The following is an 18,307-nucleotide window of genomic DNA, read 5'->3' as shown; positions in this document are numbered from 1 at the left end:
GAGTTTTAGATTACAACATCCCTGGATGGTCTGCTGAAAAAAATGACCAGAACACCAGTATTTCCCACAATCAAAGGCAAATAGCCTTTGGTAGATTAATTTAAATCATCATCATTCATCATAGCTCTACACCTGACTCAGAATACCAACATTTGTTTCCATCAATGTTGTAGGAATGCAAGGGCGTGTGTTTATGTGTGTTGGCCTGCTTTGTGTGTATATGTACTTATCGTGGCCCTAAATGAATCTTCTTTATACTTTAAGTCCATGTGCTATGGATTTTAAAACTCATTGAATTATTTCCTTAATTTGTTTGGAGCAGTGATTGGGCGTAGCTGGACAAGCTCCAGCTGTCAAATTGAATTTGTTTCCCAAACAACTTGTGAAAATGTCAAATGAGAAAAGGGAGATGGAGAACATTTTATGCCCAAACACATTTGTTGATTGGATAATAGCTAACCTTTGCATAAATATTATACCTATCTGCTTTCACAGGAGCACCTTCAGCAGCATGTTTCATTAAGGACTTAATAAGAGTCTCTCATACTTATTGGACCTTGAAAGAAGTAAGTATGAAAAAATAATGTACACCAGGGCATGAAAATAATAATTCCAGCCCACATACTGTATTTTTGTTTTTAGTTTTACACTGGCTCCCCTGTTTGTGTGTCCTTAAGAGGAAGGTTAGTAATGGACAGCAACATGTTAATTTGTCCACAATACACATACACTTTTTATGGACCACAACACACTGCTGAGCAGATTGCACATAAGGCAAAAATGAGCTGCTGTTTCTACTGCTGCTATAAGTCAACAGAGAACTGAGAAAGCTAACAGTGACTGGTGGTGGATATGCCAATATTGCAAAACCATACCAGCAGAGATTTAGAGTTAATGGAGCTATGACTGAGACACTGAAGACTATGGATCATTATGTTTCACTCAGTATCAAAATGTGAATGCACATTTGGACATATAGAAAAAGTTCCCCACAGGTGTCAGTTAGGCTGAATTTTGATACACATTGTGTACACCGTGAACAGTAACAGTAATAAGTTATCATGAATAAGATTTGTATGGCTTGCATGTCTCTTAGCTGTACACACCTTGCCGTGCTTGGTGTAGGACAATAACTTTTTTGTTGCAACCAAAGGCACCAGCTTCTTTGATACCATTTGATCCTAGCAAACAGCCATTATCTCTCCCGCCTCAGTTGGAGACATCTTATTTTTAGAATTGGCTCCACCTTGACATTACGCCTTTGGTGGTGAAAAATGTTCAGTTCAGTAGTGGTGTGAGGCATGCTGGGAAATTTAAGTGAGTTGGCAACTGTTTTTCTTTCCATATCTTTTGTTGTGCACCTGCTGTACAGTCCAGGCAGCTGTGGAACATACAGGCATTACATTAAGGCACGAAGCTGTTCCTTGTCAGGGTTAGTTAGAAGAAGTAAGCAGGCCATCAGTGTCTGTGTCTCTCGGCTGCCAGTTCAAATATTTGCTGCTGTAGGGATCAAACCTGGGAGGTGTTTGTAGTATTTCACTGAGGGTAGATTAAATATTACACTATGATGCACTGTTAACATAAAATTTAATCAACACCTTTTTAAAACAGGTTCAACAGAGACTGAACATTGTAACCTTCTTGATGGTAGGATTTATTGCCACACTGTTGCATTAGACTACTTTAGTTTTAGCTAAGAGCACAGTTTTCACAGCAGTAGTACACTGTTGGTAGAAAACACTGGGCTTCATGTTGCATAAAAACCCAGAGCAATTCTCTTTTCTTCAGGTTATGTGTCAGTTTTAAGGAGGTCTAGGTTTTACTCAGTTAGCCAAATGGCTATTAATGACAGGCCCCTGATCTCTCTTTAAACACAGCATCATCACTTTTTAGGTAGCCTTTCACATCGCAGTGATAGATCTCTTCTGTAATGCCTGTTTGTCAGCATTTGCAAACTATCACTACAGTGGACTGACAGCGGGCTCAGGTCTGTTCCTGTCCAGAGTCCTCTCCTTGTTACACCAGTTACCAAGAACCAACAAGATACTTTCCAGTCCTGTACTCATCTATTCTCACCTTATCATTACATGCTTGTTTTTATTTAGCTACTGGCAGCTTGCAGGTCAGGATGTTGTTATTTACTGAGCAATGTACATTTGAGTAAATCCAAGAGTCAAATGTCATCCTGCTTTTGCTGTAATTATTTTTTAAGCTTTTAGCAGAGTGATAAATGATTAACATGGTTTCTTTTTTAATGTGTTTTCTCAGTAATTGGTCAGCTGTTAGTCAGTATGGGTGACGCCATGGTCTTGATTAGTCAGTCTCTGTACACATCAGGTATGTGTGATTACTCACAAGAGCCAGTGCCCTTCACATAACAAGCTAAGCTGGTGTTTGGACGTTTCCAAACAGTGTCCACATGCTCTCTTGCACAGTAAGACTTAGGTCTTAATTAGGTTTCATCTATCCGTCCTTCCATCCATTATGTCTTCCCACTTCCTTTTCAACATGTATTTTTTTATTTATATTTTTTTTTTTGCTTGTATTTATAGAATAAATACCAAAACTATTTATAGAATAGTGAGAGAGACAGGAAACAGGGAGAGAGTGGGGAATGACATGCAGTAAAGGTCCAGCCAGATCGGGAGTCGAACCGGGGTCCGCCTGCTCAGACCACTAGGGCCCACATGGTATGCACCCTAACCATTCGGCTATGAATCCCTGAAATGCTCAAAGAATTTTAATGTCCCATCTAATGTTGGTCGGTTGACTTTATTCCTTTCTGGTGAAAAAGTGCAATTAGCATTTTGGACCTGCAAAAACAAATGCACAAGAGCAGCATTTTTTGCCCTTGACAATTTGTGAAACTATTAGAAGAGAACTACAGGAGACTTTGTTTGATAAGAAAAGCTACAGCCTGTGAGGCCAGATGGAGAGCTGCAACCTTGTCAACATGAACACAAAAGCCAGACTGAAAATGAATGTTCAAACCTGCTTTGGCAGAAACAGTTTGAATGGATAAGGGGGGAGGGAGATTGAGAGCACTTCCCTTAAGGGACATTAACTTTGATTTTACAACCTTGATTTTTATTGCAAACTAATTGCACAGCACCTAGGTTGATTTGATTTAATTCATCATTCAAATGTCATCATAATTAAGTACTAATCATTTCTCAAGCTGTTAAATGTCTTGTTATGTTCGTGTGTTGAGGTCAGGATATAATGAATGCAGATCACATCTATTAAGTTAAGTCGTGGTACTCCAGGTGTGTCTGATGAATCAACGCCTTTTTGTAAACGAAATTGAGAACTGATGGTACTACATACAGGTCAGATTTATCCTGTGCTGCTGTTAAATTTCTAGTTCCCTACCTATAAAAGTATTTAATGGTTATTCTCAGTTTAAAAGTGAAAACAAATTGATCTACAGGAGTTTGCACTCCTTACTAGAACACACCTCAGTCATCACTGGTGCAACCAGTTATTTTAAGAAGTTGCATAATAAGAATAGAATGGAGATCAACTGTGTGTAATCAAGGTGTGACAAGTGATTTTAGGACTCAAATGAATAATGTTTACCCTCAAAATATTTAAATTGTTTACTCAAGTTAATTGTTTGTATTCTCAAATTTTTTCATCTTAAACCAGACCATGTCACAGGTCTAATCTAAAATAAACTCATTATGTTTTATAGTTTGTGTTCTCCTGTCTCTCCTGTCTGCAATGCGCTGAGACATTTTTCTCCAGATTTTGTAACACAAATTGGGTCTTGACATTCTTCCAAATAAAATAATTTTTGAAGCCTGTAAACAGCTCTGCACAAATATAGTTTCTTGGCGTGAATAGGGAAACCTGCTTTGTTTGAGAACTGTGACCACATAACAGTTCAGTTAAACATTAATATGCCAACTAAAAATGGCTAGTCACGCCAGCATCTTGTCTAGCAACTACTGCAGAAGGTCAAGAAGCAACATTTATTTCGTCTTGTAATGCTCATTAAGGGTGGATTGATTTGAATAGCTGTAATAAGTGTATTACCACCTTACATTTATTTACAGAAACCTAAAATTCACTCAGTCTGAAAGAGGCTATAGCTGTTTGCTGTTCTAAAGACACTGTAATGTTCCTTGTGGCTGATTGCTTAAATATAGGCTCTGTACACATGACAAGGAGTGGGGATAATGGTAGGTTTACATAATGTTCTAGGGAGACACAACATTTGCTAGACACTTCCATGCCTTCCTACCTGTTACCTTGTTGATCATGTCAAATACAGCAGACATGACTGGGAGTCTCCTTCATATCTACAAGACTGCTATTCACCTCAGATAGACCTATCTATTCTTCCACTCGAAGGTCAGCGTCTCACCACACGATTAATCTGCCTCCTCTTTGTGTTGCACAAAGCAAGTGAGTCACACTTTGTCAACAGGAGTGATGTCTGACTGTCCCTGTTTGAGTTAATGAGTGATGAAGTCCTCAGCAAGCGAACAAGGCACCTCTCTGTGCTGACTTGAGCCGGTGTTAGTTAATGACTAATTGCAGCATTGTGTTTACCATTACCTGTCAAGGTGAGTGAGTGGTACAGATGGTTCTTAGCGCGGGACAGCTGACCTGACTGACTATGCCGTGTGCAGTGGTGGGATTGTGTCATCAGCCAAAAATGGAACCCAGTGGAAATATTTACACAAGATCTGCATTATGCCGGCTGAATATCTGGGCTAGATGTTTTTGAGCAGGCTGTTATGACTGTTTTGACCAACTATTGTTTGGCAGCAACAGGTGTGGAAGGGTCCTGTTGAGACCTGCAAATACTGGAGAACTGTTTAATGATCTGTGCACAGGCAGCTTTTGAGGGATAGTCAGAAAGAAAACTTGTATACAACTGGATTGTAGACTGCACACAAATTCTTCAATGCAGAGAGAAGCACACTGTAGTTGCAAAGGTTAAAATCAGAAGCTCGAGGTTATGGACACAGGCAGGTGGCAGTGTCAAGAGGGCGTCAGCTTGCAGCTATGGACTTGAACCCAGACTGAAGCCTCATGTGCTGAGAAGTGTCCTTCATTCTTAATGCTGAGCTTTAACCCTGCTCAGTTGAAAGCTGTTTGTACCCCCTTTACTGGTAGATACTGAGACAGATGGCTGAGAACTGTGGTCAATGCCTTGTCATCTGTGCTTTCAGGTCACACAAAAATAGATTAAAAACAAATGTGAGCAATACTAATGAACTCTTTGGTTTGTTGTGTAACTAAATCTGTAAAAACTGAAATCTGTAATAAGCAGGTAATGAGTTTTTGCATGTTTATGTTTAAACTTGAAACTGAGAAAATGTGTCTGAGTGAGAGACAGGTATTGCTACAGACAGTATTGTGGAATGTGTGGTGTTTTTGTGGTTTGTAAAGTGTTTGGTAGGGGGAGGGACCTAAAACACTGTTGAGCTGCTTCTGAGTTGCAGGTCCCTCCCACAGCTTGAACTCAGTCTTTGCTCTCTTTCCCTTAAAGGGACAGTTACCTCACTGTGTCTTTGGCCTTGCTGTCTTGTCAATCTTTTGGCTTCTTCTCTCTCTTTTCTGTCTTTGCTCATGAGGTTGATGTTGAGGACACACATGCTGACAGATAGCACTGACTATAAAGGTTGCTATCTGCCCCAGCTGACGATATGACTCTCTTGTTGTCCCCTAGGTTCATGTGTGGTCAGTGAAGTGTCCTGGAGAGCAGCATGGCAGTGTGTCAGCTGAACATCTGGGTGAGATGAGGTGAGTGTACAGGCCAAAAAGTTTGTTTTAAAGCCCTAGCCTGGAGCTGGGACCCGTGTGTGTTGCCAATAATCCACTCTGTACAGGCTCAAGAGTTAAGATTTATTTTTAAAGAGAAATGAGCAGAAATAGATTTAGTGAAACTATGTATCTATACATTTTGTCCAGTAACAATTTTCTGATTATTTCCAAACTTTACAGACTTCAAACTTTTCTGATTACTTTACATTTCCAAATTGCTGCTTGTGCAGTGGTCAGATTTGTATTACTCTCAGATCAGACTTTAAAGAGGAATTACCTGAATTTGTCTTTCAGCTTAAGGCTCCAATGCAGAATTTTAGTCTGAAATACTGATGATTGTGATTTTTCTTTTCTCCACCAGTGTTACCTGTAAGCAATGTAAGCTCCACTGACAAACGGGCACAGCTATTTTCCTTACCGGACCTCCACCCCAATCACCAGCTAATCAAATGCACCAAGACAATAAACTGGCCAATCATGGCAAGCAGGTCACCAGTGACAGCCGATCCCAGATACCAAGTGTAAACCAGCAGGCTCAGCAGCAGCAGGGAGCTGCTGGCCACCTGGGTTCAAAGGGCGTCGGTGCCGGGAGTCATGGAGTCAAAACCAACCAGATTTCCCCTGGCAACCCTGGGCTAAAGGCTGTCAGCCAATCAGTGAGCAGTGTCGGAGGGATGCTGAAAACCAAATCCAAGCGGGAGCGAAGCGTCTCTATTGACTCTGGTGAATCAAGAAATGCCATTCCTCCAGTCCTGGAGACAGATGCCAAAGGAGGTAAGGCATGCGTGCTCAGAAGAAAACTGTGTCAGCATCTGGGTCGCATAGACAGTGTGTTTCTGTTCTAAGTATGCAGAAGTTCACTTCCTTTACCTTCCTATCAGCTAAATCTTTACCCGAAATACCAGATTACGCGCATTCACCGCCTCCACAGCAGGAAGTGAATGTAAGGACTGAGAGGACAGAAGAAGTTGTTTTCTCTCTCGCTGAAATGCCCTGACCTTTCAGTGAAGCGTCAGAATTTCCCCCTGGCTTTTGATAGTTTGTGCCATGCCTGTGCTGCAGTGACGTGTCTCAGATGAAAAAGCATCTGGGCTTTCTGTGGTGCTCAGAGGGAGAGACAGGCCATGAGGTTGTGAAAACTTAGTAAGCCTAGAGAGGTTGTTATTAAAGCAAGAGATGATGAGGGGGTGGAAAGGCATAAAGTTCATTTTTGTGAGTGTCTCGCTAAATATTTGCGTTCATGTGGTTCAGCACAAAGTATTTGATTTGCATTTGTTTGCTGTTGCTTATTTAGATGCATGCTCATGTGAGGTTTTAACTGCAGATGACATTAATGTGATCTGGTGAAACTCATCTGGGCTTCCTGTGCATGACCTCCTCTTTAAACACACACCTTCACCAAAACACACACATACTCGCGTGCACACTCGCACCTTGACACACTCAGAAGGAGAGGTGTGGTTCCAACACAAAGAGTGGCAGAGGCTGAAAGAGGGAGAGAATGAAAGATAGGGTGGATCATTTTAAGGTAAATCTCTTCTGGCTCCATTTGACCTCCCCTCTATACACACACACACACGCACACACTCTTTCTGTCTGTCTCTGTTTCTGTATCGTTCCCTGTGATCTAATTTCTGTGTGTCGAAAAACAAAAGTGCATTCAAATGAAATATAAGCCTCCCTCCTCTTCATTTCAGATCGCTCTGCCACTAAACCTGGAAACCTGTATTGACATATAGTCAGATCAAGGTAGCAAACATGGCCCAATAGTTGACTTTCTTGTTAAGATAAACCAGTAACTGGTGGTAACAAAAACATTCACAGATGGCAATAGGTCAGCTCTTTTGTATTGCCTCTGTGTAGAGGCAGCAGTCCTCCCTCTGCTGTCATGTTCTCTGTACTGCTGCTGCAAACTTACTTCCTTCTTTACTGTACATTCAGTCTTTTAAGTCTGTGGTTACCCAAGTGTACCCATGAGTTTATTTGGAGGTAGGTTTCTGCCACAAACTCAGTAACGTGTTGAGTAATGAACCTGAAAAAAAACTGCTGATTTGTTTGTAGAGTTTCGCCAAATATGTGACACTAATCGGGGTAGTGCCATTGTGCTTATTTTCATACCACCATTTGGAGTTTACCACTGTTGTATTTGCAGTCATAAGTTGATTCTGTCTCCTTATATTGCAGACTTCCTTGTGGAAATGTTAGGGGCTGCAGCATATTTGTTGCAGCTGTTTGCATCCACTGGCACACAGCAGCCTGTGCATCCACAAAATTATTATTAAGTGAAAAGGCACATGCTTCTCAAAGCATTGCATCTGCAGATGTGATTGGCATACTGTAAAATAAAACCAATACAAAGATGAAGAGAACAAAAAAATTATTGCTGCATTTAATTTACCAGTTTACCTGTTAGTTTGGACAATTCAGGAGTGTGTTTTCTTATACTTTTTAATAAAATACATTTATAAGTCAGCTCAGTTTGTGTTTTTTAGTATTTACTAACAGCAGAAACATGGGTGCATAAACCTGTGTTTCACCATATAGGCTTCCAGTGTTTTCAAAAATTGTCTCACTGAGACATATTGTAACTCTAGTTAACATAATCCATAATTTCTTTGGACATGATCATGGTACCTTTTGCTAAGATTACTTTTTGATGTTGTGATTCTCTTATTCTATAAATTCCAGCAGATAAGGCAATCTGCATTAGAGCAGATGGTAATACATTAGCTTCTGGCTCTGGAAAATACATTGGTGGGTCTAGACCAATAGTGGTGAAAAAAACACTTGTGAAGCCCTTTAAAGGGACAGTACTATGACAGTTGTTATCCAAGTGTTGATGTGTGTGTATTATTCTCTAGAGGGAGTTATGCGCAGTAAGCGGCGCTGTGTTCTGGAGAAGAAACAGCCATATAGTGGAGATGAATGGTGTTCTGGACCTGACACGGAGGAAGATGAAGACAAGCCACACGCTACGACCCATCGTGAGTCTGTCTACCTCCACGGTGCAGGAGACGCATTGCCATTTTCTGTTGTCTGAATGTAACACAGTCCTCACTAACATTAGTGTCATTATGCCCACAACTGTGAAGGAGTTCCAAGTGCAGGAATTCACACGTAGAAATTCCCTACCATGTCTCAGTTTTATTCTCTATGGAAACAACAGTTTAAAGCCATAAATTATCCATTGCTGTTTTCAGATACTACACAAGGAAGAAGATGTCAGCCTGGAATGCTGTACTGTCCCTTTCCACTGATCTGACTTTACATGTGTTTTAGCTCCATCTAGTGTTAAGATTTAACCAAAAGGATGTACTGGTTTAACAATTAGAAACCTAAAGACCACTTCAGACACATTTAACCAGTGTGCTGCTGTTTTTTTTTTGTCCTTTTTTTTGTAGGGGAGCATGGGCTGGCAGGTCCTATCCAGGGGCTCCCTGATCGCCTATCTGCAGGGCCCATGTCTGAAGCTGGGGGTCCTGTAATGGGATGTGGAATGGGACCAGGGCTAAAGGCAGAGCCACCTCAGTCTTCACAGCAAGTGGTGTATGTCTTCACAACCAGCCTAGCCAACAGGTGAGAACTATTTGTTGGCCTGAAATGCAGATGATAATTCATATCAGAAGTAGAGATTTCTAGATTTTCTTTCTTTTCAACAGACTTGATTTAATTTGTTTTTCTAGATTGATTTAGATTAGATTGTCTACTTGAACATAGAATTATGCAACTGCAGTGATTCATTCATTCAGTTTGTATTATTCCTCTATGTGTTTGACAGTGCTGCAGAGGCAGTAATGAAAGGACAGACCGATTCCATTCTTCTGTTTCACCAGCAAAATGTTCCACGCACGAAGTTGGAGCAGGTCAGACATCCACAGCTCAATGGCAAATTAAATGAAATGTCAAGTTTGTGTTAAACCTGTTTAATCACTGGGGAGTTTTTTCTTTCCACAGTAAAGACCACAGGTGCAAAGTCTGTGGGAAAGTTCATTTGCTTAGCTATTTTGGTCTCAGATACCTCTTTGTTCCTGTTTCCATTAGTAGCTGTTGTGACTGCAGCACAGAGAAATTGTAGTATTGAAGGGTACTATGTGTTGTTTTAGGAAAGTTATAGACAATAATATCATGTAATAATAACAATTACTACTATTAATAAAAAACAATTATGTAATTGTAGAGTAGTAACAGCATTTTGATAGCCTGAACTTGTTTCTTTTCCTTCATTTGTCTGCCACAGGGCCACCCATCAGGGAAGCTTCCTAACATATCTGAGAAGGTAAACTCCAGCAGCTCTCCACCCACAGGCACCCCTAAATCCCAAAGTGGAACTCCACGGCCAGCCTCTGCAGGAGTTGGAGGCCCATTGCATCCTGCAGGGACGCCATCATCAGCAGGACACTCCGATAATGAATCCTCTCAGACCAGATCAGGTGGAGCCTCCAGCAATAATAGCATTGTTGCCCATAGATCAGAAGGAGGGAGTACGGCCACATCTGCGGGCCCAGTCCTAGGAACTGGAGATGGAGAGGGTGCAGGGGGTATGCCTCTACCTGTTGCTACTGTTTCTCCCTCAGAGAGTCCCTCCATCCTGTCTGCACACCTACAGGGTGATATAGGTCAGAGGAGTGGCCCAGGAAACACAGATGGTCTTTCCAAAGAGCAACTGGAACATAGGGAGCGCTCTTTGCAGACGCTGAGAGACATAGAGAGACTGCTTCTCCGCAGTGGGGCAAGTGGAGGCCCTGGAGAAACAGGAGTCTCCAACAACAGTGCTACTAATAACTCCTCCAACCTGAATAACAACAACAATACTGATAGGAGTGGTATTCTTGAAGAGAATGACAATGGTACTAATAATTCTGGAAATTGCAGTAGCAGTAATATGCTATCGTCAGCCTTGGCACCGATGGGAGGGATGAAGAAATATGAAGAACCCCTTCAGTCAATCATTTCACAAACACAGTCCCTTGGTGGCCCTGCCCTTGACAGCCCTCAAATGGACTCTCACCATAACCTACCGCAACACCCCCATCACCAGCTGTCTTCACCTGGGGTCGACATGGGTCCCTTACTTGGACCAGAAGGGCTGACCCCAGAGCAAATGGCATGGAGGAAACTTCAAGAAGAATACTACCAAGAGAAGAGACGACAACAGGAAATGCAACCCCCTTCACATACCCAGCACTTTAGAATGGCAACTGAGATGAGCATACATGGAGGTCCCATGATGATGAGAGGACCACCTCCTCCCTATCACAGCAAGCCTGGAGACCAGCAGTGGGGTCCTGGTAATATGATGGGAGGAGGAATGGGTGGAAATGCACGAATGATAGACATGCACCAAGAGGGACCCCGAGGCCCAAGGTTTCTGGGACACATGCAAAGAGGGCCACCTGGGGGAGGGGGGTTTCCTTGTAGCCCAGGAGGAGTTTTATCAGTGGAGGGTCTAGGACCCCAAAGGCCCACCAGGCCTGGGATGATTTGGCTAGATGACATAGGTGGTGGTGGTCCCTTTCATGGCTGTTACCCTGGTGGACCTCAGCCCTTACAGGGTGACCCAGAGCATCTGTTAATACGTGAGGAAATGTTTCGCATGATGGAGAAACGGCAGATGCAGGGGCTTCCAAGGTTTGAGCTTGACAGATTGGCGAAACAGCAGCAACAGGACAACATGGGCACAAGAATTATGGATAATCCTGGGGGTCCAGACTTTGGAAATTTGGGAATGGGCCGGGGCCCACCCTCCACTCGAGGTGATCCTATGGACTTTCCTGGCTCACGGGAGATCATGGGCTCCCCTGGAGGGGGTCCTCAGATGAGAGACTTGGTAGATTCTCCTCTGGGGAGCAACCTCGCAATGAACATGAACCCACAGATGAATGTTCAGCAACAACAGCAGATGATGCTATCTCAGAAGCTCAGAGCAGGTCCTGCTGGAGGGGGGCCTTTAGGTGAAATGTTTACCCCCGGTGAGATTTCGCGAATCAGGGCTTCACAGAATGGAAGGGGCGGAAATAAAGGAATGATCCCCGGACCTGATGGCCCCTTCCAGTTTCCCAATCAAGGGCCCTTCTCTGGAGGACAGGTGGAAGGGCCATATCTTCAGCAACCAGGCCCTGCAATGTTTGGGCCTGATCAGCAAGGTCCTAATCAAATGGCAGGTACATCGCGGCTCAGTCATATCCCGATGACTGGAGGCCTCAGGGGAGCAGACCTTGGTCCTAGGCATCCCTCTGACCTATCAATCAATGTTAATCCCCTGACCTCTCCTTCAGTGCCTCCTCCTCATCCGCTCAAGTCACCATCCCTCAACCAAGAGCCATCTCCTCTTCTACCCTCACCCTCTGCTCCAGGACTGAAGTCACCCTCACAGATCTCCTCTGCAGGGCATCACCCCCCTCTTCCACCTGCATCTGGTGCTGGTACTCCTTCCTCTTCTTCCATGAAGTCTCCCCAGGTAATGGGGTCTTCCAACCTTGGGTTGCACTCTCCGTCTGCCTCTCCTGGACGGCTGAAATCCCCAGCCATGGCTGTGGGTTCTCCTGGGTGGACATCTCCTAAAACCGCTCTTCCAAGTCCAGGTGGTCCAACCAGTGGAAAAGTAGTGGGCAATGGAGGAAGTAGTTCTACTGAGACAGGTACACTCAGAATCCAAGATAGCCAAAACACACTTCAGAGATCCCAGCATTAGTATCTCTGATATCTGATCATCAACAATGCTGTTGTTGTTCCTCATATTGCTGTGACATTAATAATTTTTTATGTTCTTTGCAGGCCAATCACTTCCCCCCAGGAGTTCCAACTCTACCCCTATTAGCCAGCCAGGCTCTATGAATCCTAGTATGCCATTTACTTCCTCTCCCGATGCCCCTCCATCTCAGAATCCTTTATCCCTTATCATGTCACAGATGTCCAAGTATGCCATGCCCAGTTCTACTCCTCTCTACCATGATGCAATCAAAACAATTGCCACTTCCGATGATGAGATGCTGCCTGATCGACCTCTTCTATCTGGTGTTAGCATTGGAGGTATGAAAACAGGAACATATACTCAGACAAAAAACTCCTTATACTGTGAAATCACACACATACGTATACACAGACTGTAAGCAGTGTGTGACTGCTCTTTTGCACTACTCACTCTACTCACTCTATACACTGTTCTTTTACATTTTGTATATATATTACATTTTATTTGCACTACTCCCTTTATACGGTGCTTATTTCACATTTTGTGTATATATATTTTTACTATATCTTTTATTTTTTATATTTATTCTGTTGATCTTATATTTTTGTCTTGGAGGGTAGCCACACACAGTTTCATTGTACTTCTGTATAATGACAATAAAGCTGATTCTGATTCTGATTCCTTATACAGTTTGGCAGTATGCAGAGAGGAAGCAGTAGAATGGCCCTGGTTTTAGTGTGTCATTTGAGGATACTTTAATGCCATCAGAGAGAGACTGCATGACTGAATGACTCTGACTCTGAGATCTGTGTTGTTTTGCCTGTAAAAACCTTCTCTCAGTCTAAACCCTATTATGGTAGTAGTGCTGTAAACATTCAATTAATATTTCATGAGTCAAATAGGTTGAGAAAAGGAGCAGTCTATTTTCAAATGTTAATGTGATGTTAGTGTGATTTTTTGTTTTTTTGTCTTATCACTAGGAAACATGGGGAACCCCCAGACCTCCCAGATACTTGTCTCTCAAGGCTCCATTGGTCCTCACAGCGATCCACAAAGCCCCATGGGTATTGTAAGCCAAGGTCAGCAGCACCTGTCCCATGATGCCTCAGGACCTGTGCTCTCCTCCCCAAACCAAATGGGCATATCTGCCATGAATTCTGCCATGATGGGGGGAGGTGCACCTGACGGAATGGGGCCCTGCAATGTATCACCCATATCTCAGAACCAGATGGCAGGTTTTCCTCGTATGCAGCCACCATCTCATGGGCCCATGCACTCACCTATTGGGGGAATGTCACAGAATTTCTCTCAGTCTAATGAGGATATTCTTCCACCCCAGCAGTTACACCTGCTTAACAAAGGTCATCCTCACCAACGCCCCTCTCACCCATCAGACTCATTTGCCTCTCTGCCCATGGGGGAAGGCCCGGATCTAAGTGAAGTCATACGACCCACTCACACAGGGATCCCTGAATTTGATCTCTCCCGTATCATTCCTTCTGATAAGCCCAGTAGCACTCTTCAGTATTTCCCCAAGAGTGAGCCACATCAGAATCCACATCAGGGGCCACCATCCCAGCAACCTACTCCACAGCAGCTCCTCAAACAGCTATCTTCCTTCTGCCCCTCCTCACAGCAGTGGTCCTTCATCCAACCCCCACTTAGCAAACCTACAGAATATGATGGCTGAACAGCAGCTGCCACCACACCCGTCACACAGTGGGATACGCCAAAGCATGGGTATTCCTCAGGGGGGCTCTAGGGGTATGGTTTCAGGTGGGGGCATGGGCCCCATGTGCCCCCCTGGACATATAATGGGAAGGACAGGCATGGTTCCCCAACAGCAACTCCAGCAACAGCAAGCCATGATGGCCAACAGCCTTCTTCACCATCCTTCCAATCCATACCCTGGCATGATGTCATCTCAGCAGCACCCACACAATCTGATGGCACAGCAGAACATTATGATGATGCAGGCTAAACAGCGAAGCATGTCAATTCCAGGGGATCCCTTTGGCCCCCAGGGACCTCTAATGTCCCCTCAGGGTCCCATGATGGCCCCTCCCCACCCTCAGTCTGGTATGATGGGCCCCCAGTCTCTCAGACAGCGGGGAATGTCTCTGGACAGTCCCATTGGCTATGGCCCTGGAGGTATGGCCAATATGCCATTCTGATTCAACCCACATGAACTGTACAAAAAAGTGTCCACTAGGTTACCTTCCCATTGTGTCCAAATTTTTTAATTTATGTTATTCTTGCGGTTGTTTGAAAAGAAGAATGTAAGAACAATGTATCAGTGATAATCTTCAAATTTTGGATTACAACTGATTAAAAAATTAAACATTTAAAAGCACTGTAACATGGTTCAATAACAAATCTGAAGCCATTTTCTAAAATACTGTAAAATATGTATATTTCAAAGATGTGTGTATTTGTTGTGGGAACAGAGTGGCAGACAGGAGAGGAGTGCCTCAAATTTCTATTTGTTTTAATATCATTGATTTATTTTCTCCAACTACCAAACTGTTGTGCAAAGGAGTTATAATATATAATATATACTTGCTGTATATAAGATGCAATTTGTGATTGTTTGCAGTTGTTATGTATAACTGTGTTTTAATAGAAGTCTAAAAATAGAATAATACCGATCTCTAAGGTGGTTTTAGTTTTGATTATTGTGTTGTCAATTACTGTTGTTTGATAACACTGACAAGGGGACATGGTTGTTGTATAATATATGAATCTTTATTAAATTCACTCAGCAGTTGCTAAAATACAAGCAAAAACAGATTTCAACCAACAATAACATTTTTTTCTTGACTGGGTAAATAAAACATCTTTAAAATGCAATCAAAGTAGCAATGGGTACTATATTGTCAGAACATCTGATAAAATCTCAACATTTTTTCGTCATTACAAGTGAAATACAAATACTGTAGAAAAGAAGCATTTTAGTTACAGCTGACATTGAGTAAGCGTTCATTGTATTACATTGTTGTGCTGATGGTTGTTGCTCCTTCAGAAATGGATGGTCGACTGTGACCCTGAGCTCTGATGAAACGTAGACAAACAGGGCTGCAGCCCAGTTCACAAAGTAACTGATACAACTCATTGCGAAACTGCACCCCAACAAATGCATACAGGAAAGGGTTGAGGCAACAGTGTGAGAAACCCAGGCTCTCTGTCACATCAAGGGCTGCTTTCAGCAGGTCTTCTGATTCACAGCTTTCAATTGAGATAACGTCCAGGTCTACCATAGTTTTTATCAATAAGGTGATATTATATGGAAGCCAGCAGAAGCAAAAGACGAGAGTGACAACTAAAGCCAGTCGAATGGCTCCTTGTTTTGCTTGGCTTTTCTGACTGTTGCATAAAGTAACTACCACTGCTGTGTAGCAGTAGCTCATGATAGCCAGAGGTAGGAAAAAGCAAACATGATCTAAGACTCTTCTGGCCAAAACCCAGTTGTGCCCATGGATAGAATGGAGATAATAGTAACAGGACAGCCTAGATGAGTCTTGCATCACGGTAAGAAACACAACATTGGGTACTGATAAACCCAAACAGACCAGCCATAGTGAAATACATGTAAGATGCACTGCTCTCGGACGTCGACTTCGCATACTAGGAATAGCATGAACAATAGCCAAATACCGATCAAACCCAATGCAAGCTAGAAGGAAACTCCCACAGAGGAAGTTAAGATTTTTCATCAGGCCCATCAGCTTGCAGAGAAACTCCCCAAACAGCCAGCCAGAGACACTGTTAACCACACTGAAAGGAAATGTTAACAGGAGCATGAGGTCGGCCAAGGCAAGGTGCAGCAGGTAGATCTCTGTGATGCGGAGGAGGCGCCGACGTCTCAGGAGGACTGTTATCATCAGCGTGTTCCCAACCACTCCCAGCAGAAAGATGAAACTGTAAAGCACAGCGTCAAAGGTCTGCAGGCCTAGGCCATCTTCTTCACAAATGAAGACCATTCCATCTGTCACGTTCTGGTAGTAGTCTTCATAGGCTGTGGCATTCTCCCCTTCAGATGACCACTTTAAAATATAAAGAGGGTGGGGGGGGGGTGTTAGTTGTAATTACCTCATCATACTTTCAGAATCACTTTGTATGCTGTGGAATGATGCACAATTGTGCATGTGGTTGAGTTTGGCTAAATGCCAGTAGCATGTTTTTGATAACGAAATGAAAAATGAGTCATTGTGTCTGAACAGCTTTAAAATCACTACCCTGATCGTGTTCTTTGATCTGTGCAGTTTTCATAGTCAAACTGTTCAGAGTTCAGGAAACTCTGAACAGGCCAGATTTTTTTCACTTCCCCTTCAAAGTGTCACAGAGAGAAAATGGCAAATGTGACAAAACATCCTACTTACTACTACAAATAAAACTACTATATATATGTATATGTATATATATATATATATATATATATACAGTCAACTGGTTTCTGGGGAGGTAATATTATATCTGGAGGAGAAATCACAGCTATTAAAACCTGAAATGTCACTAAAAATGAGAGCTAACTGATACAAAAATAACAGTTTTAGTAACTGAAAAGCTCCTAATTTTGTTGTCATTTCTCCATTTACACAACACAACACTGAATGCATCCTTTTGAATTTTATTGCATTCCAGTGTAAAATTAGCAGCAGCACGTACTCTGTGCCATATTTAAAACAGCATTTCCATGTAACTAAAAATGTCTTTCAATAAGACGGAGGAGTAAATATTTTTCTGATATTTATATATATTAATTACGCTTTTCTTAGAAATCAGTTTCTTCCAGTTTCTTAAAAGTGGAAAATAGAAATATTCTGTTCCAATAAACAAAATTTAAAACTTTAAAAGTATATTGCCGCTGCAGTCAGCGCCAATGTTTTTACTGGGCCTAAAGTTCTTGACTGCTATATTGTAATGTATCCCTATATTAGAATGCTTTAATAACATTACATAATATTAATTCCTCCTGCAATAAACGACTCGATTACAGTAAAAATTTTTCCTCATTTATTTCCCTGATGAGTCAACGGGAAAGAAACAGTATACACATAATGTAACTAACCCACATCTGTGGTTTCTTTTTTTTTTTTTTTTCATGGTTCAGTAATTCAAGCTGCTGTAGTTTGTGGGTTATTATTATCTTTTGCACATATAACATTTTCAAAATCCTGCAGCTGAATCTTAATCATAGGATGCAGCTACGTATTCCTCATTACCTTAAATTTCTTGCTTTAAAATTCCAGATGTTTCCACTGAGGCTTAGAAATGTTAGCATTATACCATACTGTCTTAAAATTTTATAACTAAAATTTTTTAATAAAATTATAGATTATAACTACTAGCAGTTAAAGAACATTTGATACTGACTAAATCACAGTACAACTTAACCTGTTCTTTATTTCTCACCTTTTATTATTATTGGAATTAGAAAACTGAATATACACACACGCAATATTTCAAAATATATAAAATGAAATCTATAGTACAATGTCACTTGCTATATATACTAATATAATAAAACCCTTTAAGAGACTATAGTTCTACAGACATTTTACCATTCTCTTAAACATTTCTTCATTATGTCTTACCTGAGTAGTTGTAAAAGTGAGTGTTAGAGCCATGTGGGTAAATCTTGGTCACTTGAATGTATATCTCACACTTCCAAAGTGAAATGTGTTTTACTTCCTGTAAGCGCTGTTTCTTACGTATTTGCTTTGCAAGGGGTTTGCTGCTGCTGGGGGTGTAGAAACAAGTCAAAACAGACAAAAGCCTCATAGCAGGCTCTGGATAGTGAGCAAGAACAGTAATGCAAGTCCAAATGACTGCACCCTA

General features: G+C 42.0%; 2 protein-coding genes across 2 annotated transcripts in view; one reads left to right on the top strand and one right to left on the bottom strand.

Annotated features, from left to right (window-relative positions):
- bcl9l (bcl9 like) overlaps positions 1-15,324 on the top strand; it is a 26,599-nt gene extending 11,275 nt beyond the window's left edge. Inside the window, 9 exon segments of the mRNA XM_051065502.1 lie at positions 5,684-5,757; positions 6,140-6,552; positions 8,640-8,762; positions 9,180-9,354; positions 9,557-9,641; positions 10,016-12,416; positions 12,553-12,807; positions 13,450-14,087; positions 14,089-15,324. Of these exon segments, the coding sequence (XP_050921459.1) occupies positions 6,228-6,552; positions 8,640-8,762; positions 9,180-9,354; positions 9,557-9,641; positions 10,016-12,416; positions 12,553-12,807; positions 13,450-14,087; positions 14,089-14,643 (4,557 nt within the window). The 5' untranslated portion in view covers positions 5,684-5,757; positions 6,140-6,227 and the 3' untranslated portion in view covers positions 14,644-15,324.
- On the bottom strand, positions 15,193-18,307 carry LOC108876151 (C-X-C chemokine receptor type 5). The gene is made up of 2 exons (XM_018665492.2): positions 18,064-18,307; positions 15,193-16,512 (listed from the first exon to the last, which is right to left on the bottom strand). Exons 1-2 carry the CDS (start codon positions 18,094-18,096, stop codon positions 15,457-15,459), a joined length of 1,089 nt encoding a protein of 362 aa, XP_018521008.1. The 5' UTR covers positions 18,097-18,307; the 3' UTR covers positions 15,193-15,456.

This window comes from Lates calcarifer, linkage group LG21 (assembly GCF_001640805.2).
Source record: "Lates calcarifer isolate ASB-BC8 linkage group LG21, TLL_Latcal_v3, whole genome shotgun sequence".
In the NCBI taxonomy this organism is placed as follows: Eukaryota; Metazoa; Chordata; class Actinopteri; family Centropomidae; genus Lates; species Lates calcarifer.
Note: the sequence above shows the minus strand (reverse complement) of the source record. Positions and strands in the feature narration are given on the sequence as shown.

Bases quoted from the DNA above. Each gene is read 5' to 3' on its own strand.
- LOC108876151 (XM_018665492.2), bottom strand. From the start codon at position 18,096: ATGGCTCTAACACTCACTTTTACAACTACTCAG. The intron at 16,513-18,063 runs GTAAGACATAAT...TATATTTTAAAG, and splicing joins TCACTTTTACAACTACTCAG to TGGTCATCTGAAGGGGAGAA.